Source organism: Lepisosteus platostomus, chromosome 4 (assembly GCF_059453375.1).
Source record: "Lepisosteus platostomus isolate fLepPlt1 chromosome 4, fLepPlt1.hap1, whole genome shotgun sequence".
In the NCBI taxonomy this organism is placed as follows: Eukaryota; Metazoa; Chordata; class Actinopteri; order Semionotiformes; family Lepisosteidae; genus Lepisosteus; species Lepisosteus platostomus.
In genome coordinates this window covers 7,742,893-7,768,607 of record NC_142614.1, presented here as the reverse complement: position 1 = coordinate 7,768,607, position 25,715 = coordinate 7,742,893, and the positions used below count along the sequence as shown (strand labels likewise).

Here is a 25,715-nt window from a genome sequence, read left to right as displayed (position 1 = left end):
CACCCTTTATGTTACGAGCAGAAATAACAGCCTTCTGTGCGAATGCATTACAATTCCATCATCGTGTCACACATTCAACATTTGCTTAAACAGGAAACAAGCACAGCAGGCTTAACACTAGGGTGCTGATCTTTGTAATTCCATTATCACAGAACAATTTTGATAAGGGTGAAACTTCAGATTTTCATTTAAACGCTGCCGACCCGCCCACACCCTCCTGCCTACGTCAGGATCACCCCCCCGCGCCCTGCTCATTCCTGTGCTGTATCTGGTATCAAGCGGGGCCCGTCTCCCGGCTCGAGGGTAGGCGAGGAAACTGCTGCGTTCATTACCAGGTTCTTGATCAGCGTCTCCAGCTCCCGCTGGGCCTGCCGCACAGCCTCCTCCCGGCCCACGATGGTGATCAGCTCCTGCTCGTGGTCGTCGGCGGAGGGGAAGATGATGCGGGCGCCGGTGCGGTCCCTCACCTTTCGGATGTTCCCACCGCCCCGGCCGATCAGGAACTTGTGGTACTCGGGCTTGGCCTGCAGCTCCACTGTGAAGTTGTTGATTTGCTGTGGAGGGGAGGGGGCAGGACGGGGGGGGGAACGGTGGGTGACAGCTGACTGGAGGAGAGCCGGACAGTGCTCTTCCTTTCCGGGCACTTCCTCCGGGAGTTCCTACATCCCATTTATTTCCCCACCCCCAGTAACCTGCCTCGTTAAAGGGCTGCTCAGCACTACAAACTTGCAAAATAACCATGTAAACGAACCCGTACGCTGATTAGATTTAATGTCTGCAACTTTGCATTACTGGATTCTCAAGCAGAATTGATTAATAAAAAAAATCTGAAAAATTCTCAATTATACCCAAAGCTTTGAAACGGGCCATTCATATTTTTTTCTTATAACCTGGAAAAATCCATTCATCTACCAATGGGACAAGGCTGGCAGGCCTGCAGCCCGTCTCTCGGCGGTGAATCCCTTTCACTTCCGCTACCTTTTCTTCAGCCAGCTGCAGCAGCTGCCTCTTGGCCTTCTCGACCTCGTCCGAGGGCCCGCGGATGGTGACCTTGTCGCTGCCCGAGCCCTCGGAGGGGAAGTGGATGTGCACGCCCCCGCAGTCCTCCATGACGGAGCGCACCAGCCGCCCCTTGGCCCCGATCAGGGAGTTGTGCAACTTGGTCGGGATCGACACCTCCGCCTCCTTGATGTTTGCCTAAATGAGAACGCAGTGCTTTAAGATGGGGAGGCAAAAATAACACCGTGGCACACAGCAGGCTCGTTTTCAAGAAATCTGAAGCTTTCCACCTGCCGAGAGCTAATTCATTCCTGCACCCTACAGAGTCTGAAATCGGGACGCATCAGAGATATAACGATCCCATTCCACTTGTCTCAGTATTCCATCAGAAAGAGTGCTGTCTCTTTTCTGCATAAAATCAATCTTAAGTTGTTCCTATATGCTACAATATACCATTAAGGGTCCAAAAAGTTCTAAAAATAGCAAGCTCTTAGCAAGATCATGCAAATGAACATTGTGAGATGACTTAAGCTGCAATGGTCAATATGTGGCCTTTCTGTAGCTTGCAAGTTATTTTAGGCCCCCTCCTCACCAGCTCTCTCTGGATGGCCAGGATGCGGTCGCGTGCCGCCTCACAGCTCGCCTTCCTGCCCGTGATGACGATGACCTCCGAGTTGCTGTTCTCCGTGGGCAGGTCGATCTTTGTGTTCGTTTCCTCGCGGATCTGTACGAGCCGACGGCACGGTCACCAACGCATCCTGCATCCAGACTGTGGATCTGCCGTTTCGCAGGGCTGCTACACGTCTTATAGTTTAGAGGGCCTTAACTTTGTCGTAATCATGCGCTTCAATTAGATAAAGGGCCTAATTCATATTACTGCAATGCAGAGTTAATCTAACCAGCCCCCTTTTTAAATTTAAAATTCTAAAGTTAAAACAAAAACATTTAATTTTGTGCCACAAAATGTAACATTTAGAAGTAATAAATAAATAAAAGTAATATTTTTATATAAATATAATATAAAAAAGAAAACTTGCGTTTTCTCACTAGACAGAAATGGGCAGTGAATTTGTGAGGCTTGTAAAAAGCAAGGCTGGGGACGGCTGCCCTGCTCTCCGCCCACTTTCTCACCTTCTTGATATTGGCTCCACCTTTCCCGATGATGTTCTTATGGAACTGCTTGAAGATGGGCACCGAGATGGAAAAACTGTTCTCGATCTAGGGATGAAAAAACGCGGACAGCTTAATCCAATGCTGGGCGTCAGATTCACTTCTAACTACACCAGCTATCCTAGTTTCATCAAATCCTTGTGTGCTCTCATTCTTTATTTGTTGTTCACAAGCCGTACCAGCTCTATGATGACCTTCTGCAGGTACTTGGAGCACTTCTCCACCTCGTTCTTGGGCCCACGCAGCTGCACAATGTCGCTCTTCTGCGATGGATCGGGGAAGTTGATGATGACCTGGGGGGACGCCATGAGAAGAGAGTGGGTGAGGGGTGAGAAAGACGTAGCATCTGAATGGCAGTCTACGACAGGTGGCCTATTTCCTGTGTGGAACAAATGTAACGCAGATACAAGGAGGTTGTTAGGATCCTGAGCCCCTGGAAACCTCCGCAGACACTAGAGGACGCCAACATCACTAGAGTTCTCCTGGTGCACACTGGGTATCCGGGGCATAAACACAACACCAGAGCGTCTGACATGTACAGGTGTGCCGCAGAGTCACGCCTGTACAGCATCTTGTGAATGTTCAACTCAAGCATGCCAGTCACCTCAGGGAACTTGTCCCGGACTTCCTTTATCTTCTCCCCCTTCTGCCCGATGATGGTGCGGTGAAATCGCTGCTCGATGATCAGGTCCTTGGTGCGCTCGTTCTCCTGGGAAAGACATCCCAGGCATCTGAGTGGACAGCACGAGTGAAAAGCAGTCTAATTCTCTAGTTATGTACAGTACAAAGCCTCGTGCTGGGAGCAGTCACTTCTGAAGCCGGCTTCTCCAAGACAGTAACAATAAAAGGCCACAGCAAGCTGAATGCCCGCTCTTCCAGCTTTCACAGCTCCCTGGAGGTTTTGCATTTTGCTCTCACACAAAGAGATACAAATCTAAAAGTCCTTAAGAAGGCATTTTTTACCCTATCCTGGCACAAGAAAAACATTTCAGCATGACTTCCGACATGCGGTTGATAAAAACAACAGAAAGACAGAGTGGAGAAGATCGACATTGATAAGCAGGCGTGTACATAGTAAACACAGACAAAGATAAATCAACTAAGAAAAGCAGACTGATAAATCAGGGCACAGAACTGACGGAAAGCAAACTTTTTTCCCCCTTGATCCCTCTTATTAAATCCCAAGGCCGGTCTCGCCCTGTCCTCACCATCCGGGCCGCCATCTCCATGAGCTCGCGGCGTGCCAGCTGCACCCCCTGGGGGTCGCCCTCGATGCGCACTAGCCCGCTGCGCTCGCTGTCCTGGGGGATCCGCACCGACACCTTGTACTGCTCCTTGATGCGGTTAACTGCGACGAGGAGGGAGGGGAGGGACAGGAACCCACTGGTTATTTACCTTTGCATTCCTTGCCACTGGCTAGGACAGAACAGGAAGGGAGACGCGGACAGACGGACATGCTGATGGACGTACTGTACTGACGGTCACGGAGACGGACGCCCACCCGCTGGCAGCGAGAAGGAGTCAGAAAGGGAGAGAGAGAAGGGCGGAAGTGGAAGACGGGGAGGGAGAGAACCAGACACGGGGAGTCGGACAAAGACCGTGAAAAAACCGAGGCAGGCAGGTAGGGGTCATGCATCCTTTGGTCCACACTCACTGTTGGCCCCGTTCTTGCCGATAAGGTGCCTGTGGAAGCGCTGGTCAATGGTGACCTCTGTATAGTCCATCCTAACCAGCTGGGGGGGGAGAGAGAGAGTAAGGCCAAGTCAACTTCTACCACAGCAGTATTTAAAAGATCAGAAAAAATGTCCCCTTGCAAATACACAGGCATTCTAGTTTATTGGCATTAACAGCCAACAGTGGTGTTCCAAGAAATATGGAGATATACACCACCAAATACTGCTACATGACATCTTAACTATTCTCACTGTTCACATTTTGACAAGCTTTGAACCCTCTGGAACACAGCTGACCAACCTTGGTCCTGCAGGGCCAGTGTGACTTCATGTTTTTATACCACTTCGGCTCTTAAGCTTAATCAGCTAGTTACTGGTGTAACTGGAGCTTCTGCTAGATCCTCAGGTATTGCTGCTTTAAAGAGACGCAGCAAACTTGCAGACACGCCAACCACCCTGCAGTACCAGGGCTGGAAGTCCCGCTACAGAAGGTGCAACCACGTTCAAGATGTGAGCTGCCTACTGTCCACACATTTTCTGCAAGAACTCCTTTGCCTTTCTCCAAACCTCTGCGCCCCCCCCTCCCAACCCCAAGAAAACAAACATCCAAGAGAAGTCAGAGCAATTACACTGACCAGATCTTTAATGATGTCCTGGATCTGAGTTTGTGCTTGTTCCACCTCCTCCGTAGGGCCCTCCAGTGTGATTTTTTCATCTCCGTCTGTGAACTCAATGTGGACCTGTCACCACATACACACACAGACCACAGCCTCTCTTAATAATGAGAACAACGCAGGAAGCACTGTTTCATACTCACAATTTGTCATTCGACCAATTTAGGTTTCTTTTCTTGACATGACAGCACCAGAACAAGTGTGAAAAACGTAACCTTTTATTCTCCATTACCATTTAACTATTAAGACACTTGATATGTTTTAAGTCGTATCAGCACTGTACATTTTAGCCCTGACAAAATGTTTTGAGAGGTAAAGTGGGCAGCAGACCCCTGTGCTGATCATTTCTCTCTCCCTGCCTCTCACTCTCCCACAGGACCTGCAGACCTCCATGCCACCCTACCCGCTTGTCAAGGATCAGTTTCGCCAACGTTATACACTGATGAAAAAGCTGGAGAGCTGCTGCCAGTCTTGTGCTGGATGGGGCTAGAGTGGGATCTGGGGTCCGAAGGCTTCCTCTCACCTTGGGCAGCTGCTGGGTGATGCGTCCGATGTTCTGTCCTTTCTTACCGATGATGAAGCGATGAAGCCAAGCTGGAGCAGTTACTTCAGCCACCATCACACTCTTTGCCTGCACAGGGTCACACACACACACACTCACATTTGTACTCCTATATTTGTGGGATCTTCCTCTTAATCTGATTGTATTTAGATTTACTGGGAAAAAAATGACTTTTGGAAGTTCTAGATGATAATGATAATAATAATAATAAACATTATTTTATATAGCGCCTTTAAAGGTGGCTTCTCAAAGTGCTTTACAGAATGACCTGAACAATAAAAAAAAAGAATACATAAGATAAAACACAATTACAATATACAGAGGAGACCGTGGATGGTGGTACCAAGAAAAACAGAGGGGTGAAGAATGGAACCAGTTCAGTAAAGGCTCTTCTAAAGAAGAAGACTTGGAGTCTGGATTTGAAGGAGTTTAGAGAAGATGTTTAGATGTCAAAGATGATGCTAGCTACTTTATTAAAAAAAAGCTTGTTTTGCCCTGCAAGGATGGTCCCACAGAGTGTTGTCAGGAGTTAATGTTAACAATGTCACTATTCCCCACTAAATGAGTAATTGAAGTAATTTCTCAGTTCTTTACCTGATCTGCTGTGCAGCAGGGCAGACCACTACATGGTAGCTCTATGTAACATGGGTGGAGGCTGCACGTCAGTGGAGACTGAACTGAGTCCTTTATTATATGTAAAGTGCTTTAGGACCCTTCAAGAAGAGAAGTGGCAGAGACATTCAAAAAGCTGGAACCTACGGAGTGTTCCAGTCCCAGATGCGACATCCGACACCCAGATGGGAAGCTGCGCACCCCCCTCTCCCTCCTGCTGCCCCCCTCACCTTGGCGTACACCTGCGTGAGTGCCGGGCCCAGCTTGTCGGGCTCGCCTCGCAGGATGATGGTCTCGGAGCCGGAGTCCAGCGGCGGCATCTCCACGGACACCCCCGTGGTCTCCAGGATCTCCTGCAGCGTGTTCCCCTTCGGCCCGATGATGTACTTGTGCTGGGACTTCTTCACCTCCACCGAGATCGTCGTCGTCTTTCGCTTCTGCTCGCGGGCAGGGAAAATCGAGGCTTGAATTAACTTGCAAACCTAAGCACAATTCCCCCCCCCCAAATAACAGGCAACTTATGTGGGACTGCCAAGGGACTCCCAAGGAACAGGCTGAAATCCTTGATCCAAACATCACTGCTGTGAACCCTGGTTTGGGAGTCCCTGAGTGCCATAGAATTGCTAGGGGGAAGCATGGGACTGTGTTGAACAGGGCTCTCTCATTTTCTACAAGCAGTAACATCAGTGAGAGACGTGCCCCCTTCCCAGTGGATGCTACCCCTGCTCAAACATGGTTACACTCTTAACTTGTCAAACAATGAACACTTCTGCAGGCAGGCACGCTGGAGGTGCATGTACATCCAGATCTTATTCCCACCAGTCATTGTCCGAAAGCCAAGACTTACTTATGGATTGCAAAGTGGGTAAATGTGTAATAAGACATTTCTATTTTCTAAACTTATTTCATCTTATTAGGGTTACGTCTTACTATAAATTTCAGATGCTAGCATGCAACCCGTACCAAAAATTAAAGAGTTTATAAGCGACAGATCTGTAAATGTTTAAAGGGGAACTACAGTACAACGTTATTTTTATATTTTGGGGCTGGAAAGACTTGGCATTTGTGAGTGCGTTTCACACCACAATAAAAGTAAAAGGTACAGAGTTGCCTGTAAAAGCTCCTATTTACATCACAAAATAGATTAATTTTCCGGGTATGCCCAGCCCCATGTTTTGTGATTCAGAGCGAGGAGGTAACAAAATTCCTGGTGAAGTGTAGCAGCGCTATGACATTGTGAAGAAGCAGCCTTGTGAACACATCTCGTTTAATCCAGTAGAATTATTACTCTCGACTTCGAGACGGTTTTGCCAACAAATACTACTTACTTGTTAACTGCATGCAGATCACGTTGGAACACTGCTCCGGTGAAATGTCTGCTGCACAACCTGTACTCATTCTCTTGTACATCGCATTAGCATTAGTCATCACAGGGACTAGCGAGCAGGAAGGGCCGCATCACGTCGGAATTCTCGCAACGCACAATACTTTCACAAAGTTCATGATTTTGGACTTAATTCAGAATATGTCAACCTTTTCTATACCGTTGCTGAATTTATTTTGTTACCAAGATGGAAAAACCAGTCTAAGAAATGGGGACTGCGCTCCCCCTTTAGATATTAGAGGTAGCGGCCAGTAGCCTGCGTGTACCTTGTCCTCGTAGATGGCGCGAATGCGAGCGATAGCCTGCGCGACGGGCTCCTTCTCCCCGGTGATGATGATCTCGTCCTTGTTGACGCTGGGCGGGGGGATGTTGATGCGGGCACCCGTCTCCATGCTGATCTCCTGCACCGTTTTGTTGTAGGCGCCTGCGATGAAGGGGTGGAAGGCCTTCTCCAGGCTGAGGCGCTCCACCGCCCGCTTGTCCTGGAACAGCGGGGTGGGGAAAGGCAAAGACGTTACCACAACACGAAGGCAAGAACGTAGGGCGCGTGAGCTGATGAGGAGAGGAAGACGGAAGTCTTAAAACAATCCGGAAGAAGAGAAGCTGGAGAATGGAAACGGCATGAGCATGAACCATGATCTGGTCCAGTCTCAGAAAGTTCTACATGGACAGGTCGGGTCAGCCCAGGAGACCTCAGCTTAAACATGCATTCACAAATACAGCACAAATCTGTTCTGCTTGCACTCACCCCTTTTCATCCACGTGAGTCACAACCCCCCACTTTGCCCACCCTGCACCAACAATCAACCATTGAACTCAGTCTCGCTTGCTGATGACCTTTCAAGGACTATGAAAGTTTCTGAAGCCTGGGCAAACAATTCAGGGAGTCTGAACTGGCAAAAGAATGGGGGTGCAGCTAGCAGGACCCATCCTGGTAAACAGGAATGGGGATTTCCTAAAACTATCCATAGAGCTTTTGCAAGTGCACTGAGTATGATCAGTCCACTGGGATGACCATGTTCGGTCACAGAAGAGGCCCTCTTCCAGGTGCCGTTTAGAGGGCATGGTGCATCGGTGAGGACGTTTTACCTGTTCTGCAGAGATGAGCAGGATCTCGTGCCGGGCCTTCTCGATGCCCTCCTTGGTGCCAGTGATCTTGATCTGGTTGCTGGGGTCATCAGGCCGCGGGATGTTGATTTTGGTGGCCGTCTTCAGCTCCAGCTCCTGCAGCTTCTCTCCGTTCTTGCCGATGACGAAGCGATGGTGCTCCTTGGGGATAGTGACGGTGGCTGAAGCCTGAGGCAGGGAGAGAGCGGCACATGGTCATGGTTTTCTACAGCACAGTGGAGACAAACAGGTCTTTCAACATCAAGCTGGTGTAGAGGTTGGATAACCAGCTCTTATGATTGGTCTGTTCTTGTTGTAAGGTTTCTTATGCTTTCTGTGACACGCATACAATGTTTTGTTTCGCCAGCAAGTTCTGTCACGAGAAAAAAGGGAAAAAAACTGTAGTAACATGAGTCTAAGTTCAAGAAGTAGTGCCCCTAAAAAATGTCTAAACCAATTTGGCAGCATGGAAAACTACTGGTCCATAACTTAATTCTACATAAGGCACTGGTAGGCACAGCAGTACTAATTTTGCTAAAATCAGAGTAAAATAGAAAAAAAACAACAGAAAATGCCCGGGGCCAGCCTTCTGCGTAACGATTCAGTAATCTTCCTCCCCTCCACAGACGTCAAGTCACCTGGGTCTGAAGCCGAGCGACGATCTCCTTGCGGGCTTTCATGACGGAGTCCAGCTTGCCGGTCACCATGATGGACAGCCCCTGGTCCTTGGCCAGGGACAGCTCGATGTGAGCCCCCGTCTTCTGCATGATGTCCAGGCACACCTTGGCCTCCTCGCCTTCCCCAAACTGGCTGTTGTCCTTGTACCTGCGCTCCTCCAGAGGGACGTGAAACACCTGACCGAATTGGGGTGAAAGCAGGTGGGTTACTGTGCACCTCAGGACCACATAGGAAACTTCAAGGGCATTACAGCACACACAAAGGACTCATCTTCATCCCAAACCCTACTGTGTTTCACTTTCTATGAACCTCCATTTCAGGACTTCCCAGTCCCGGGTACCCCAGTGTCTGCTTCCCCTCAGTTAATCGAGAAAATCATTTGATTCTTTTGAAATTGTTTTTACACTTACACTGCTTAGATTTTTAGTTAATCAAAATTCAGATGTACATTTTAACAGGCCTAAAGATTTGCAAAAGGTTTCAAGTCATGGATTCAATGATACAACAGAAGCACCCCCTGCTTCTGTTGCATCATTAAATCCATGACTGGAAACCAGGAATAGGATTGGGGAGCCCTGCTTTGTTTGGATAACCACAGTCAATTTAAACTAGACTGGGTAAAGGCAGATTGCGAAAGTCATTTCTGAAGAAAAGGCAGGATATCTTTTCAAGTTTCCATATGAACTACTGTAGACTTCTAACTTAGGCTGCATGTCAGGTGACGACATGGCACTCCTGAGGTGAACACGCGCCCTCTGGCCCGTACCTGGGTGATGACGGAGGACTTGATGGGCCGGATCTTGCTCCAGGCCCCCGAGGGCTCGTTGGACTTCTCCCCCGGCGCCCCTTTCTCAGGCAGGGGGGGGAAGGCCTCCAGGTAGGTGGGGATATAAGCCTCATCCTCTGGGGCGCCCCCTGCTTGAACAGAAGGCAAGACTTCACTGACAGGCCTGTGTCCGCTGTTGCAGAGAGCCAATGTCTGCTTCGGAATGAGAGGGGAAATCTTTGCCCTAGTAGTCCAATATGAACACTGCTGCAACTGACCCGAAGTTAGTTTACCCTCCAACTGAAGCTGCATAGTCAAGGATTAAATGGAATGAAACACCGCATGAAGACTGATGGTGCAGACTGAGAACTGCTTAATAGACAAAACCAGAGAGCAGCTGAAGGGTGAACACTCAAATAGGTGGGAATCACTGAGCTTCAAGAAGCTAGACTTCACAAAATATTAGGGTGATACAATTACTGAGACAACGTGATGCATCAATAACATTTGACGTAGGGATTTAAAAATGAAGAATTTAAATTAAGGACTGTCATAAATGCCAAAATACTGTAATAAGATATCACTTAAAATACCATGTACAGTAAAGTACACAATCAAATCCTGGATCTGGAATTAATCTGAGGAACAGCAACCAGATGCATTCAGGGGCCCAATAAAAACTGAAGCTGCATCTTTTTCGTCTTGAACAGAGAAGATAAATGACCCCATTCAAACCCCTCCAAGGCACTGACAAAGCCGGTGAAACACAACCTGAACAGGGCAGGCACTCTTTTACACAAAGGGCTGTGGTGTAATAAAAACAAGTGGAGTGGAACAAGCTGCTCCCCCATGTTGCTGAACCGTCTTTGAAGAAACAGCTGGATGAGATCCTCCGATCAATCATTTACCGAAATCCAAACACGCATGACTAATGTCCTCCTCACAGTTACTCAGTGCTCTTATACTGTTCTCACTGATCTACAGCCCTGCTCGAGCACCACTCCTTTGACATTCAGTCACATTTTACACATTCTTTTTTATGATTTATACAGCAAAACATTTCTTAGGAATTAAAAAAAAAAAGATCTGCTGGGAGTCCTAGTTGAAGGAATGATGGCACGGTCCGTCTATGTTCCTTGAGTGGGTGTTGTGAATTTCACATTTTGGATCCAGCCTCTGAAGAGCACAGCCAGGGGTATTTCAGAAAATCTATCATTTATATGGTATGATGTATGATATATTTATCATGTGAAAATGTATAAACATTTTGGGAAGGACAAAAAACAAATTCACCCAGCAGGGGGCGGACCCTCCCGAACCCTGAGCGCGTCCCTGCTCCCTCCGTACCTGCGATCTCCTCGTCCCTCAGCCCACTGCGGTGCTCGGCGAAGCTCTCCGGTGTCAGCACAGCCACGGAGCTCATGGTTTCAAACCCAGATTTGCGAGTTTCCAGAATTCCACTGTAAAAAACATCAGGCACGCAAATCGGGTTAAGCCAGCAGCCATATCACCCTGCAACTCACAACTGGCACCCCACTGAAGCTCAGCAGGTGTGAGCCTGGTCAGTACCTGGATGGGAGACCTCCTGGGAAAAACTAAGGTTGCTGCTGGAAGAGGTGTTAGTGGGGCCAGCAGGGGGCGCTCACCCTGCGGTCTATGTGGGTCCTAATGCCCCAGTATAGTGACGGGGACACTATACTGTAAAACAGGCGCCGTCCTTCGGATGAGACGTAAAACCGAGGTCCTGACTCTCTGTGGTCATTAAAAATCCCAGGGCGCTTCTCGAAAAGAGTAGGGGTGTAACCCCGGTGTCCTGGCCAAATTTCCCATTGGCCCTTACCAATCATGGCCTCCTAATAATCCCCCTCTCTGAATTGGCTATATTACTCTGCTCTCCTCCCCACTGATAGCTGGTGTGTGGTGAGCGTTCTGGAGCACTATGGCTGCCGTCGCATCATCCAGGTGGTGGTGGAGGGGAGTCCCCATTACCTGTAAAGCGCTTTGAGTGGAGTGTCCAGAAAAAGCGCTATATAAGTGTAAGCTATTATTATTATTATTATTATTATTTTATTATTATTATAAAGCACAGAGACCATTAGGGCTGCTGCTGGGAATAGGCTGAGTATCGCGTCAACAGTCTCTGTCCGAGGTCCTGAATCTCTCTGGAATGAACTCGGCCAATGGATTTTCATCTGCTCTCCAAATCTGCTGGAAGAACTCCATTTGGAACTCAAAGACTAACCAACACCATCCAAGTAATAATAATAATACCTCACACTCATATAGCTCTTTTCTGGACACTCCACTCAGAGCACTTTACAGGTAATGGGGACTCCCCTCCACCACCAGCAGTGTGCAGCCCCACCTGGATGACGTGATGGCAGCCAGAATGCACCAGTACACTCCCCACACACACCAGCTCTCAGTGGGGAAGAGAATGATGAAGCCAGTTCATAGATGGGGATTATTAGGTGGCCATGATTGGTAAAGGCCTGGTAGAAATGTGGCCAGGACAATGGGGTTAACATCCCTTCTCTTTTCGAGAATCACCAGGGTTTTTTTAAATGACCACGGAGAGTCAGGACCTCAGTTTTACATCCCATTCGAAGGATGGTTCCTTATATACAGTATAGTTTCCCTATCACTATACTGGGGCATTAGGACCCACACAGACCTTAGGGTGAGCGTCCCCTACTGGCCCCACTAACACCTCTTCCAGCAGCAACCTTAGTTTTTCCCAGGAGTCTCCCCTCCAGGTACTGGCCAGGCTCACACCTGCTGAGCTCCACTGGGGCTGCCGGCTGTGAGCTGTAGGGCGATACGGCTGCTGGCTAAAGAGGAAGGTAGCCTTGTGAAGTGGTGGCAGGGATATGCAAGGGGAGAAAAAATGAAACAAAAGACCTTGCCCCACCTCCTGGGCGATTCACACACTTCCTTTACTCATCGTAATTAGACTCATTACTGCGTAATTGTATTAATTATCACCAGATGGTGACCAGTTGATCCCCATCAACCCTCCAGAGAAATATTTTTTCTAAATACACTTCATACTCCTCTAAATAGTTTCAGCTTTCTATGCAAATGAATGATACTAAGCTGAAGCACAACTAGACGACAACCCTGCTCAGGAAATAATTCTAAAACCACACCTTACTGCTCACTGCTGTATGACAGGACCAGGGAGAAGCGAGAAACAAAGAGTAATGGGAACAATACCGGTCTTCCGCCAAAACAAACCCACCTGCAAAATGGTCAAATGCCAGAAAAGTCCGTCCTGATCGGGGCTACCGAAAGCGCTTCAGTGTGAATCTGTGTTTTTGGTCCTGTGGAAGGAGAGAGGGACCGGGGGTGAAAAGAAGAAAGATTGATTCTTTGTTTACAAACCGGTTCTGCCAAACTGTTCTACCCATTTCCAGCTGGAAAACATCTAGGAGATCCAGTTAAGTCACCAATGGCTCAATCGCAAAGATCCTCATCTTGCTGTCCCAGACTGTCCCACAAGACCAGACTGGGAAATCCCAAGTCCAAAACTCTTCATCTCGAAATTACTTCCACCGCATACAAAGACCCGACACCCGCCAACACAGGTGGATGGTTTGCTCCAGGACGCACACAACAACGTTTTAGACGAAGCCATAAAAAAAAGAAGAAATGAAAGACGAAACCAAAACCGGACACTGAAAGCTGATTTTAGGTTTTACCGTAACAAACATGCTGGCATACAATTTCAAAGCGGAACAGCAAACTTAAAACTCTGAACTAAACACACACACACACCAGGACAGTCACGGCCTGGTTAGCAAATGGCCAAGGAAGACAGCACCTTATACCAGGCAGTCCTGGCCAGAGGGTCCCGATTTCACTGGCCAGGGAGGCACAGGCCAGGCAGCAATGGCAGCAAACCCAAATGAAAACGAGCTGGAAGACCATGGTTAGCCTTGCTGCCCAGAGACCACAAAAACAGACACCCAGCAACATCATTTAATAATAATAATAATAATTAATAATAATTGCTGACACTTATATAGCGCTTTTCTGTATACTGTACTCAAAGTGCTTTACAGGTAATGGGGATCCCCTCCACCAGCACCAGTGTGCAGCCCCACCTGGATGATGCCACAGACAGCCATAGTGCACCAGTACTCTCCCCACACACCAGCTCTCGGTGGGGAGGAGAGCAGAGTGATGAAGCCAGTTTGGTCACTTTGGTCTTCCACAATGTCATTTGAAAACAAAAGAGGGCTTTCCTAGCAAAATTGGATTTTTCCGGTTGGTGTTCAGTTTAACCAGAAAGAAGCATTTCTCTTCTCAGCCTTGCAATACGCATTTTTTTTCTATTCAGACACTGCAACCTTGTCCGGGTCTTTTGATACACCCACAGCCCGACGCCTTTTTTAAAAAAGAAGATGAAAGTTGTACTTTCTCAGCTGGAGACAAGCTATTAAATGATTTCACTGTGTGGTTGCTAACTCTTTGAACTGGTAAAAAAAAAAGCTCCCAAGCCAGTGCAGCCTCCAGGAGTCTGAACCCGTGCTGTAGACAGAAGTGCCCTTGTAGGCTTGGGACTACAGCAGGGATCAGGCCCACACTGTCTCTCGAAGAAACTCAATCCTGCTGTTGTTGCAGGTCTACCGTTCCAAAACATCATCTGAGCACGTTTTGTGGCCAAAGTTAGAAATCAGTTCAACTAACTGAGGGTAACTTAATAAGGGCAAGCAGCACGTTCATGTTACGGAAACCTACTGCACTGGTCCATAAGCAAACCTCCTGGCTGAGCTGCTAAGAGTGAAACTGCCCTTAAATCACACATCTAAGAAACATGCTTGGCCAGGCCGTAGCTCTCCACTTTCAGGGACCTGACACAGGGGGACTGCAGACGTCTTTCCAGTACCTTAGAATCACTGTTTCACACAAGAGCAGAGAACAAAACTCCGAAAGGAGCTCACCCAAGGGATTGAAACGAGTGCTCCATTCGAGAGCTCAGCTGGAACGACTGGCTGACCCCCGACTGGGTGAAAGGTCTGCTCCGCCCTAGCTCGTCTGTCTGCACGCAGGTTTGAAGACGGCAACAGACAGCAAAGCTCCTGGGCTGCACAGCTTGTCTCCTGACAGGACTGCGCAAAGCACAGCTGCCCGGCTTCACAGCTTCACGAACAAACAGCAGTCCCCCGGCGCAACTGCACAATTAAGCTCTGGCGCACGCAGACGCTTGCCAAAATAACACACACACACACACACCCGGAGCAGACGGCTCGCCCCTGCCTGCCCAGGGCACATTCACAGGAGAGCAGCCGTAATTAGGGCTCCTTTGCAAGCTTCTGCCACAGATAGCAGGCAGTGCAGCTAATTAGGCGTCTGCCAATGCACAAAAAGGAGCTTGCTTACAAGGGAACTGCCAACGTCAGCCAACACCTGCTTTCTGCTTACTTTAATAACCACTGGCTCCACCACAGGATATCCAGGAGGCTGGGTGGTCCAGTGGATTAAAGTGCAGGGGCTTGTAACCGGGATGGTTCGGCCCACCTCCGCCAGCGGCCCCTCTGAGCAAATCTCTGAGCAAGTCACTGAACCCCCCACCCCCCACCTGCCCTCTCCTTTGCTTGGGCTGTTAAAGATAAGATGAGATCACTTTATTGGCCATATACAATTTCTTGTATTAGGAATTTGTCTTTTCGCAGACCCCAACTTGCTCTCCATGAGACACACAGACAGGGAGAGAGAAGCTGGGGGTCAGAGTGCAGGGTCAGCCATTTATACGGCGCCCCTGGAGCAGCAGGGGTTAAGGGCCTTGCTCAGGGGCCCAACAGAGTAGGATTCCTCTGCCGGCCACGAGATACAAACTGGCAACCTTCCAGCCACAGGCGCAGATCCTGAACCACAGAGCCACCGCTCCGAACATGATGAGGCCCCTGGGTCAGGAACTCTATAATGATGCTAAATGAAAGCGTCAGCTAAATGTTCAGTTACCATAACATTGGTACACACGTATTATCAGGATCGATTATCAGGCACTTCGTCCGTTCTGTAAGGAACAATCATCATTTCACAGCACAAGAAGTCGGGCGATGCAGCGCAGCTGCTGGGACACATCGCAGACTACTTGAGCCAAAATCCTGGTACAAGACACACAAATTTGAATAATGCAACAGACGAACAGGATACGATCAAGCAAAAACGGTTCAGGAATTCTCAGTACAAATGTGGCACTACAGGAAAGGCTTCTGCAACTGATGTCAAACCGCAAATGGAGGGTTTCACAGGTGCACAGCGGAAAGGTCGGCGATGCACATTCACATACGAGATGTGCAATTCAGCTTTCGAGTCACTGGAAAGAGGCCGGAAAAGGACCAGACGCCGTGTGTCTCGCACAACAGATTAAGAGTACCTTTTATTCTGAGGCAGCTCAGATCCACTCTGGACTGTAACAGCAGTGGGTTTGTATATAGAAGCCCAGATCACGCACACTTAACAATATGGTTCTCTATCATCAGGTAACACTGTGCAGATCAGCAATGAGTTAAAGCAACACTGAATACAATTAGCTTTTCCACTCCTGTCAGCACCATACATACAAGTGCCTGCAGCTCAGACAGCCCGAAACAATTCAGGACTGCAATGTGTTTAATTTAAATGAAGGTGGAACGAGCACAAACACCCACTCACAAGCGCTGTCTCCCGCGAGTCTTACTAGACAGCTGGTGCCCAGGTGCTAACCGCAGCTCCCAGAGTCCCGCTCCTCCCCGGCAGGGGAAAACAGGACCCCTTCCGAGCGAGCTCTCAGCGGCTGACGCGCGGAAAGACGGATCCTTTGTGTGGCGGCGCTCCGGGTGCCTCTCGGCCAGAGCCGGCCGGCTGCGGGGCCCGGGCAGCCAGCCACAGCCTGGGAGCGCCACGCCGTCTCCGAAAAGCCCTTCACGGGGCCCAGTTACACAAACCGAACGACTCAACACAGGGTTCCATCCAGGAAAGTGAGCGCCCGAAGGCCAAACTCCTCACTGTCCAGCACTGCACTCAGACTGGCGGTCTGGAACGTCGTGTCATTTACCAAACCGGTTTACACCCGTCGGTGTCGCAGAAGCCGGAGCCTACCCGGCACACAACGAGCGCAAGGCAGGGTACACCCTGGATGGGACGCCAGTCCATCGCAGGGTGAGTGCCAGCCAGTCATACATGGGGACAATCCGGGGGCCACGGTAAAGTCCGAGGGGGGGAATTTGGCCCGGACACCGGGATACCTCCCTACTCTTATGGAGAAACGCCCGGGGATCTTTAATGACCACTGAGAATCAGGACCCTGGTTTAACATCTCATCCGAAAAATGGCGAAGGTCTGAAATCACCTTCTGAAAAGGCTGCTGTCCTTCAGGTTCATCTCCTGATTTCCTTGGAATTCCTCGGGAAACAGCTGGATGAGAACCTCACCTCACTTTGCAGCCGCTGACTAGAAAGGTCAGCTCAGCGGCCGTCACCCAGCTTGTAGCGGGACTTTCTAATCACACAGCTGCCCGAGGTCGACCGGTCTGCGCCGTGCAACACCGATCCACATCCTGGGAAGATCTCCCTCACGCAGCTTGGAGCTGCAAGCCTGCCTCTCTCCGGCCCTGCTGGTGTTCAGGAGTGGCGGGAGAGAGTTCTCCTCCGAAGAGAGCTGGCCTCCTGTGACGTTACTCACCTCAAGAAAGGCCGGAGGAATTCTCTGGAAGCCAGAGAAGCGAGCAGACAGGCGGACTGCACGATTGCACGAGCCTGGGAAACTGGACTTGGTGCAACTGCCCCCTAGCCAGAGGCAGGGCATAAGCTGACACGTGTAGGACCTGCAAGTTCCACCCAGATAATCACTGCACGGGGCCAGCGGTTGATGAGCTGTAGACAGTCATTAACTGAAGTGTCTACTGGTGCATCTGCATGAACGAGGCACTCTGTAACAGGGCACCAGGTGACGAACTACCGCTGTCACTGTACCCGCACTAGAGAACACGACACTCCATCAGCTAATGACACACACCTCTCTCTACACACACACACGACGCCTCGGGTACAGCCACAGCGACCAATCCTCCCGTCCTCTAGCCAGTGAATGTGCGGTGCAGGGAACAGCTTCACATAACGGTTCGGCTCCTCTGCAGCGCCGATGTGTTATAGTCGAGGCTGAAGACTGAACCCCACCGCCCGACATCAGCGATTTGCTAGGCTGCGCGTTTCCAGCTGATCCCCGTGTCGATCCACATCTAGCGACGGGTTTAGGAGTGGAAACGCACTGCCGTGGCGGATAACGACAACGCGTCTCTGGGATTTAATCAACGCTAGGCCCCCGGCAGCAATCCGGAGCGCCAACTGACACCTACCTGCCCATCATCGTAAGTGCGAGGACCGCAATCTTACGACACCGGCGCAGGGCCACACGTTTCGTTCATAGCGCTCCGTCCATCGCTGAATTACCCACACGAGCACCTCAGCAGGAGCGTAGGGCACAGCGCTTTGCCCATTTAGAAAACGCACCGTGGAGGCGATCATCGGCGAGAACGCACCACAAAAAAGGGGGGAAATGCAGGAAAAAAGAAGCGACTGACGGCATCGGGATGTCACCGCGGAATCGCACAGCAGCGCCGGGCAGGTGATGGTCTGACAGCGGCGTGTTTCTGCCCCTCCTCAGCCCGTGTTTCATCCTCGTCCTGCCCAGGCCCACAGCCCTAAACCCCTGTCACACGGGCTCGGCACAGAAAACACGCCTTTCCCCGCGCCGTGTTTTCCTTCTCCCCCCCACTCTCTGCTAACCCCAAGACCCTCCGCCGCTCGGCGAGAACCCGTGAGACCCAGTCAGGCTCAGAAACAACAGGCTTACGCGGTTAAATAATTCAAGAAGAAAGAAAAACAGTGCCTGCTAAACTCACCTCTTCAGAGCCGAAATCCTGTCACAGCGCAAACACACACACACAGGGAGAGCTACGCGCTCACGCACGCACGAACCCAATCGCGGAGGAATCGCACGCACGGGCGGCGTGTGGAGCGGCCCGTCAGGAGAAAACAAACAGCGCAAGTGTGAAGGGAGGGAGGGGGACACAACTTCCCACCTAGGAAAATCCGCAGTATCCATCCGCCGACAGAATTCCCTGGTTAAGTAGAGCCACAACAAGGGGTCACCGAGATGTTAAGTGTTTTCCAGCACAACGTAACGCACTAGAAAAAAGATCAGATTAATTCCGAAGATTTCTCTTTTCAGTCAAAATCGCAATAATGACCCGCCTACTTATTTGATGCGTTTTTTTCGGTTGGTCGAGTCTCCTTAGGATGAAAACGAATGAATCCAAAAACACATTTAAAGTTCCAGTACGTATTACCAGCATCAAAGCGCTCTATTGTCAAACTGGGACCAAGCTGCGCCTGATAGCTCTACGTTTCTACACATTTGGGTAAGAAGGCACAGATTATGAAAGAAGCCCAGAGTTGGTTTACTGGCATCTGTACTCAAATGTTAGTCCACATAAACTCACTGATTGCATTTCCAAACTCAAAAGTGACGCTTCGCAAGGTAGAACTACTACAACTGGGAATTAAACCAAAAACTTTTTTAAACAAAATTGGGAGACCGGTGCTTGTACTTGTGTCAGTGTGTCAGTGTGTCCGTGTGCGGTGTTAGTGTCTGTTTCATCGCTGACCTGATATCAACACTCTCGTACAGGACGTGCGTCTTTCATAGTTGAGATAGTTTCTTCACAACAGGCGCGGTGCAATTAAAAAAAAGCCGTCGGAACTACTTCCTCGCTGAACAACTTCACATCTGCCTCCCAGTGATAACAGGTTGATCCGAAACAGGGTGCGACCGCCAGGACACGAAACAGAAATGCAAAGCATTATGAAAATGTAATTGCACGCACATAAATACAGCGATTCGTTAGAAACAAAACAAAACAAATATCAGTTTGAGGATAATTGATAAAAGATCTCCGTAACCTATTCTAGACTGTTGGTTTATAATACAAGAGCCCGTTCTTAAAATAAATGGTATTAAATAGGCAGCTTAACAGTCATTGAAGCTAAACTAGAAGTACATCGCGAAGAATAACCTTGATTTATTTTATATTAGTTTTTAAGATGATCGATGTATTTGGAGTAGCCGACCATCACCGCTAGATGGCAGCACTAAAGGTTAAAATGGTAACAGTGTTAAAGAACAGCTGTTAATAGTCGTCCATGAGGAGTCCATTACAGCTAGAGCCCATTCACAGGGCTCTGGACTCTTAGTGTCCATGACGTACATAACGAAAATAATAATATGCAGGATTACTGTCTTCAACCTTCCTGCATTATCAGACCTATAGCTCCCGGAGACATTACCCACCTGGACGCGTAACATTCGCTTTTCAGCCTGATATTTTCGGGGTAACTCTCTTCGTTTTCGGCGCTATAAAACAACAACCGCCTTCAGTTCTACGTCGCTTGACGTCGTTGACCTCGACTCAATCGTCGGGCGCCCCGAAATACATGTACAATCGCTATATAACCTTAAATCTTGAATTTTTCGTTTCAAAGGACACAACAATAGGAGAAAGTTAACTTCTACGTCTACACAGCAGAGTGCGTGAAAGTATAGTCACATATTTGCATACCGTTCAGTACAGACTATATGTCCTAAAGGCATCGTCATAATGCATATTGACAATCATGAATAATTTAAGTGCATTTCTCTGTGCAAGGATATCATTTACATATGTATGCATTATATACAAACAGTATATATAAATACTATATTGTATGTATTGTTTTTATAACGAACTTTTTAAGCAGTGGACTCAATTGTGTGTTTATGGATGCGACTGCCTGCACCGTACTGCAAGTCCGACCAGAAAGGCAAGGCAAGCGCGAATTGTTTCTGCATCCCAGCGTACAGCCGAAATAAGAAAATGTCGTTAGGAAAGTGTTTTTGTTGTTGTTGTTTTCAGGGGCCAACGCTTGCAGAGCTCTTTCAAAGGAACAACGCCGCAGCCACGCGTAGCGACAACCGCGCTCGCCTGAAGAAGCGCACTCTGGCCATGTGGGCTGTCCGAGTTGGTTCACACCTACTACCTACCCCCCCGGATGGTCTACCCCCCGCCCATCGGCTCGGCGAGACGCAGAAGCGAGGAGACGAGCCGGCAGAGGGAGCGGGTGTGATTCCGGGCTGGAGCCACCGCGTCCGCGCACACGCGAGAGCCCCGTCCCTCAGACAAAGAAACTGGAGTTCAAACACAATTACGGAGACAACGCCGACTGCCAACAACAAGTACTCGAGCCTGGATGCTTGTGTGTGTGTGGGGGGGCTTTTTTTTCCCCCACCAGTGATGAAGAGATAAAAGAAGAACCCCCTTCTCCGCCAGCTGCTCGGGAACATTTGAAAGTGTTAACGGCAAAGAAACGGTGGGAATCGATAACCTGATCGACTCGGCTCTCCCCCGGGATTTCCCTCGCTCTCGTTTCCCCCTCAGCAGAGGAAGAAGAAGAAGAGGGACATGAGATGGATTTATAAAGCCCGGCTGGTCGGTTTTTCTTTTGGGGGGAGGTGGAGAGCGCTTCCGCAGACTAATGGGACGAGCCGTGGCGCTTTTCGCTCGGATCTGAGGTGAGTGCCCCCGGTACTTCGCGACAGATGTTAACGGCGGCGCTGTTAAAAGGGAAGGAAAGGGACGGAACCGGCAGAAAGCTGCGTGGTTCACACAGAGCCCCACGGATATCGGCTCTCCCCTCTGTGGAATCGAGCCATTTGCTAGCGAAGCACGTTGTCCTACAGTACAAAAGCTCCCGTTTTTAATATGGGCACTCTTGGGTGAAGTCGGGTACTCGGGGTAACTTATGACTGCTGCTGTTGCTATGAAGTGGTCCGGTGTACTTAAACCCACGCGTAACGTTTAAGTCCATAAAACAAGTTTCGTTTGCCAAATGCTTCGTAAATTGGATTACAGTTAGGGTAGGGACCGGCTCTCGTGTAGTTGTTTTTTTCTTCTTCTTCTTCTGCCGTTTAATTGATCTGACAACCGAAGAGGCGCCGAGTTGTAGCATAAGGAGACAGCCGACTGAACTGTACATTATCGTTGGACAGACTGGATTTAAGGCTCTCCTGGCTTGCTGTCTGCGGAGATCAATCTTGCTTCTCCGGACAGTGGGGTGCTGCTCTCTTGGGCAGAGAACTGGGGTGGGGGTGGGGAGGGGTGTTCTCTGTGCAGTCTCGCGGTTTCCTTTCGACAGGAGACCCCTGGACTCACGGACGCCTAGAGTGAGCTCTGCTCTCTCTTTGTAACCTGTCTTGTGGTCCAATAATAGATGCATCTGCTTACAGGCAGCCACCCGCCTCCTGGCTCTGTGTCCGATCGGTGTGTGTCCCCTGGACACACCTGGGCCCCTGTCACTCGTGCTGTGTCAGACTCCTGTTCGTGAAACCCGTAGCGTCATTATTCTCTTGCATCTGGTTCTCCCCCCCCCCGACTGAACCGAAAAGGAAAGCAACCGAAAAAAAGCTGGAGCGAATGGTGCCATTTGGAAAACGCTAAATGGAAGAGTCCGTGTGGCCCTGTGTCGGATGCTTCCATTGTTCTGTTCCCAGAGAGTGTCGGCTCACCCGTGACTGCTGCCATGCACTTCCTTCACCAAGGCTGTATAGCCAGCAGCTGTACCACCCTGCAGCTCCCAGCTGGCAGCCCCACTGGAGCTCAGCAGGTGTGAGCCTGGCCGCTACCTGGAGGGGAGACCTCCTGGGAAAGCTGAGGTTACTGCTGGAAGAGGTGTGAGTGGGACCAGTAGGAGGCGCTCACCCTGCAGTCTGTGTGGTCCTAATGCCCCAGTTTAGTGATAGTGATGACACTATACTGTGAAAAAAATGAGACGTAAAACCGAGGTCCTGGCTCTCTGTGATCATTACAAATCCTGGGGTGTTTCTCAGACAGAGTAGGGGTGTTACCCCAATGTCCTGGCCAAACTTCCCCCGGCCTTTATCAATAATCCCCATCTCTGATCTGGCTTCATCACACTGTTCTCCTCCCCCCTGAGAGCTGGTGTGTGGGAAGAGTACTGGTGCACTATGGCTGCCGTCACATCATCCAGGTGTGGCTGCACACTGGTGGTGGTGGAGGGGAGTCCCCATTACCTGTAAAGCACTTTGAGTGGAGTGTCCAGAAGAGTGCTATATAAGGAATTAAGGATTAAAGCTTCTGTGCTGGACTATGCTATGTTGCTGCAGTGTCGGTGCCTGCTCCCTTTTGTGCCTGGTGTTCTGCCTGGGGGTGGATGACTTTAATGCAGTGGCAGCAGCGGTCCTTTGGGAAGGTGCGGAGGCCTCCAGCCCCAAGTGACCCACACTGCTTTCCTGTAGGGTCGCTGGCAGCAGGATGCACAGCTCTTACTCCTCCCTTCCTGCCGCAGGAGCGCAGGGCAGGCTGGGGGGGGAAACGTCTGCCCGTTCCCAGCTCATCCATCACAAGGCCGCCAGGGCTCGGCGGCCCAGTAACATGCAGTCGGCAGAGCAGCTACACGCCCCTCCTTCATAAGCAGCCGACGTGTTGTTCTCGCTGCTGTCTCTCCCTTACCGTGACAGACACTGCAGGCCCCTTGCACGCCTGACGGCGGACGCCTCCTGTGGCATCACTTCAGGTCTAGTGACCGGCGAAGCAGCGAGCAGCACACTGCCAGGCCAGGCTGTCCTGTGCATACTGCAGCGGGTTACGCTTGATCGCTGCAAGGTGCTGGGAAACCTCGGCGTGGGGGGGTTCCCCGGTACTTACCAGGAGTCTTGCCTGTGACGTGGGTTGGAGTTGGGTCTTTTTTTTTCTCTAAAAGTGAGAAACACAGAAGTTCTTGGAATTTCATGTCTTTCGGACTCCACCCTGTCTTGTTGGAAGCCGTGAAAATTCCAGTTCCACCTCCTTGAAGACCTGGTTTGCTCGTTTCCAGACGGCCGCCTCCGCGCCTTGAATTGTCACAGAGCTGTAGAGGTGGGCCTGTCACTGTGACATCACTCCTTGGCAGCCCCACACATGCTAGATTTTCCATTTACATCATTGGTCCCTTAATTGAACTCAAGTGTCCGATGATAATTGAGCAAGGAAGGTTTATCGAACAGTTTTTCATACTCAGAACAGGAGAAACATCTTTGCACAAAGGGTTGTGGGAGTATGTAACAGGCTGCCCTGTTGCCAATGCAGACTCCCTGGGATCGAGCGCAAAATGACAGACTGAGGTCCTCCGATTCATAAGCTGCTAACAACCAAAGGATCAAAAGGCTTTTATTTTTATTTTATGCATTCATTATCAGGTTAGGCTATTTTTTAATTGTGAGTAATCACAAATCCCTCTTCGGTCCTATGTGCTGCCCCTGGTGTAGGACTTTGTACTGGCATGAGCTTTGTAATATAGTGTCTGATTCAGCAAGAGTCGGGCAACAGGGCAATAAAAGCTGATGTTCCCTGTGACCAGTTATCATCATAATTATAAGCAGCCTTGCGGCCTGGGAGCCGAGCAGAACTGAGCCTGCCTTGGAGGCCAAGCGTCTCTGACGCTGCTGTGGCAGGGAGTTTTCCTGAACGTGTGCTTGACATTGTCCCTGTGTCATCTAAACTCAGCTCACTGTGGTCAGCTTGCTTATTTTACCAGATGTCCCAATTTTCCTGGGATCTTCCCATATTTTACTTTCTCCCGTTCTGGCCGGACACCGTTAAATTATGATAAAGAAAACGGTAAAATGATTTGCGGTTTTTGAAAAACAATGCCTGTTCGTGAATTTGTCAGGTATAATGCTAATAATAACACAAGAACAGTGCAGCTGGATGCATTAAGATGAATTTGAGTTTTAGTGCTGCGTGCTAAATTCGTGTCAGGGGTCACCAGCAGACCTTTCGATTTTAGACCTCCCGCAAAGCTGCAGTGTTACTGCCGTATGAGTATCTACGGTAAATGTGTCAATTCCTCAGCGGATATTTTTGATGTCTGAGATCTGAGATACTGTAAAGTCGTGTGGGAGTGCATTCTCTTTTGTTCATGGAGTGGTTGTGCTGTTTTTAACTGTGCTCTCTCTTTGAACCTTGCTTGCCTTGAACCTTGCTTGCCTGCCTTGCTTGCCTTGCGACGCAAGAAAGGTTCCCTCTACTCCACAACTGGAGACCCCTTTCGAAATCGGGAAGTTGAAATGAAGATCGCCATTTGGTTTCCAAGTCCAAACCGATTTGCAAGGTCGCATTAAACATCTTATCATGTCATAAGAACATAAGGAAGTTTCCAAATGAGATGAAGCCGTTTGGTCCGTTTGGCTTCTCTAGTTGCCAAGTGGTTAATTGATCGAAGGAACCCAGGATCAGCTTGTTCCAGCCTCCCGCTTCTCTTTGTGTAAAGAAGTGCTTCCTGCTGCGACTATGAAATGCATTTCCTAGTTTTTGTGTGTATATTCACACGCATATTTATGTACACCGTCCACCCCTCCTCCCCCTTAGCCCTGTAGTTCAAAGTTATCAAGACAGAATTCCAGCGTAAAAAGAGACTGCTTTAGAATCATGCCGAGTTCTTAATGCTTAAAAAATATAGGTTTTTGAATTTCTTTCATTTCCTGCTTCTTTTCCTGGTATTCCCTGGAACACTTAGACTGTAATTTTAAATAAAAATACACCAGTCCTGCTCAACACAAAGGCGGGATGATCTTATTTTTTTGGCGTTCGCTATTTTTGACCTCCAGATTTTGCCATTTCTCAAGCGCAGTTTGACAAACAAGTTCTCTGTAGGACACGTGCATCTATAGGGCTGCAGGTTGTGAGCTCACAACTGCACCTCGATGTGAAGTGAAACATGTTGAACGGAGAAGAGATGGAGTCTCTTGCCAGCGTGCAAGTCTCCCAGCATTCTCCAGGGACAATAGCAAGAGGCTTTTTTGCTGTTTATGTCTTCTCCTCTCTTTTGCCTTGCAGTTCGTTGAAGGAAAAAGAGCACACATGTAATTGTGTATGAAGAACCTGTCAGACAAGCTGGTACAGTTTGTGATTGTTTAGAAAGGAAGTCTATGTCAGAGAACCACATTTTCTTCATAGCTGTCTCTGTACCCTCCCTGAGACAGAAAGACAGCAAGACTGAACAGACTGATC

At 49.3% G+C, this 25,715-nt stretch overlaps 2 protein-coding genes across 8 annotated transcripts in view; one reads left to right on the top strand and one right to left on the bottom strand.

The window, feature by feature from the left end:
• Positions 1-20,168, bottom strand: part of hdlbpb (high density lipoprotein binding protein b) — a 28,535-nt gene extending 8,367 nt beyond the window's left edge. Inside the window, exons 1-18 of one of the 6 annotated variants that reach the window (XM_088628057.1) lie at positions 19,964-20,168; positions 12,867-12,948; positions 10,973-11,085; positions 9,626-9,777; positions 8,820-9,035; positions 8,164-8,370; positions 7,341-7,556; positions 5,921-6,127; positions 5,040-5,147; positions 4,478-4,582; positions 3,824-3,902; positions 3,378-3,517; positions 2,774-2,878; positions 2,349-2,462; positions 2,131-2,217; positions 1,592-1,723; positions 979-1,197; positions 333-554 (exon numbers count right to left, since the gene is read on the bottom strand). In XM_088628057.1, the coding sequence (XP_088484183.1) occupies positions 333-554; positions 979-1,197; positions 1,592-1,723; positions 2,131-2,217; positions 2,349-2,462; positions 2,774-2,878; positions 3,378-3,517; positions 3,824-3,902; positions 4,478-4,582; positions 5,040-5,147; positions 5,921-6,127; positions 7,341-7,556; positions 8,164-8,370; positions 8,820-9,035; positions 9,626-9,777; positions 10,973-11,048 (2,385 nt within the window). In that variant the 5' untranslated portion in view covers positions 11,049-11,085; positions 12,867-12,948; positions 19,964-20,168. Of the gene's footprint in view, positions 1-332; positions 555-978; positions 1,198-1,591; positions 1,724-2,130; positions 2,218-2,348; positions 2,463-2,773; positions 2,879-3,377; positions 3,518-3,823; positions 3,903-4,477; positions 4,583-5,039; positions 5,148-5,920; positions 6,128-7,340; positions 7,557-8,163; positions 8,371-8,819; positions 9,036-9,625; positions 9,778-10,972; positions 11,086-12,866; positions 12,949-18,515; positions 18,600-19,280; positions 19,373-19,963 lie in introns of those variants that run through there. The other 5 variants (XM_088628056.1, XM_088628055.1, XM_088628058.1 and 2 more) reach the window with 5 other exon arrangements.
• Positions 20,169-20,634: 466 nt separating this feature from the next.
• Positions 20,635-25,715, top strand: part of arhgef15b (Rho guanine nucleotide exchange factor 15b) — a 29,265-nt gene continuing 24,184 nt past the window's right edge. The window contains exon 1 of one of the 2 annotated variants that reach the window (XM_088628059.1): positions 20,635-21,220. The gene's annotated coding sequence lies outside the window, so the exon portion shown is untranslated. The remainder of the gene's footprint in view (positions 21,221-25,715) is intronic. The other variant, XM_088628060.1, reaches the window with a different exon arrangement.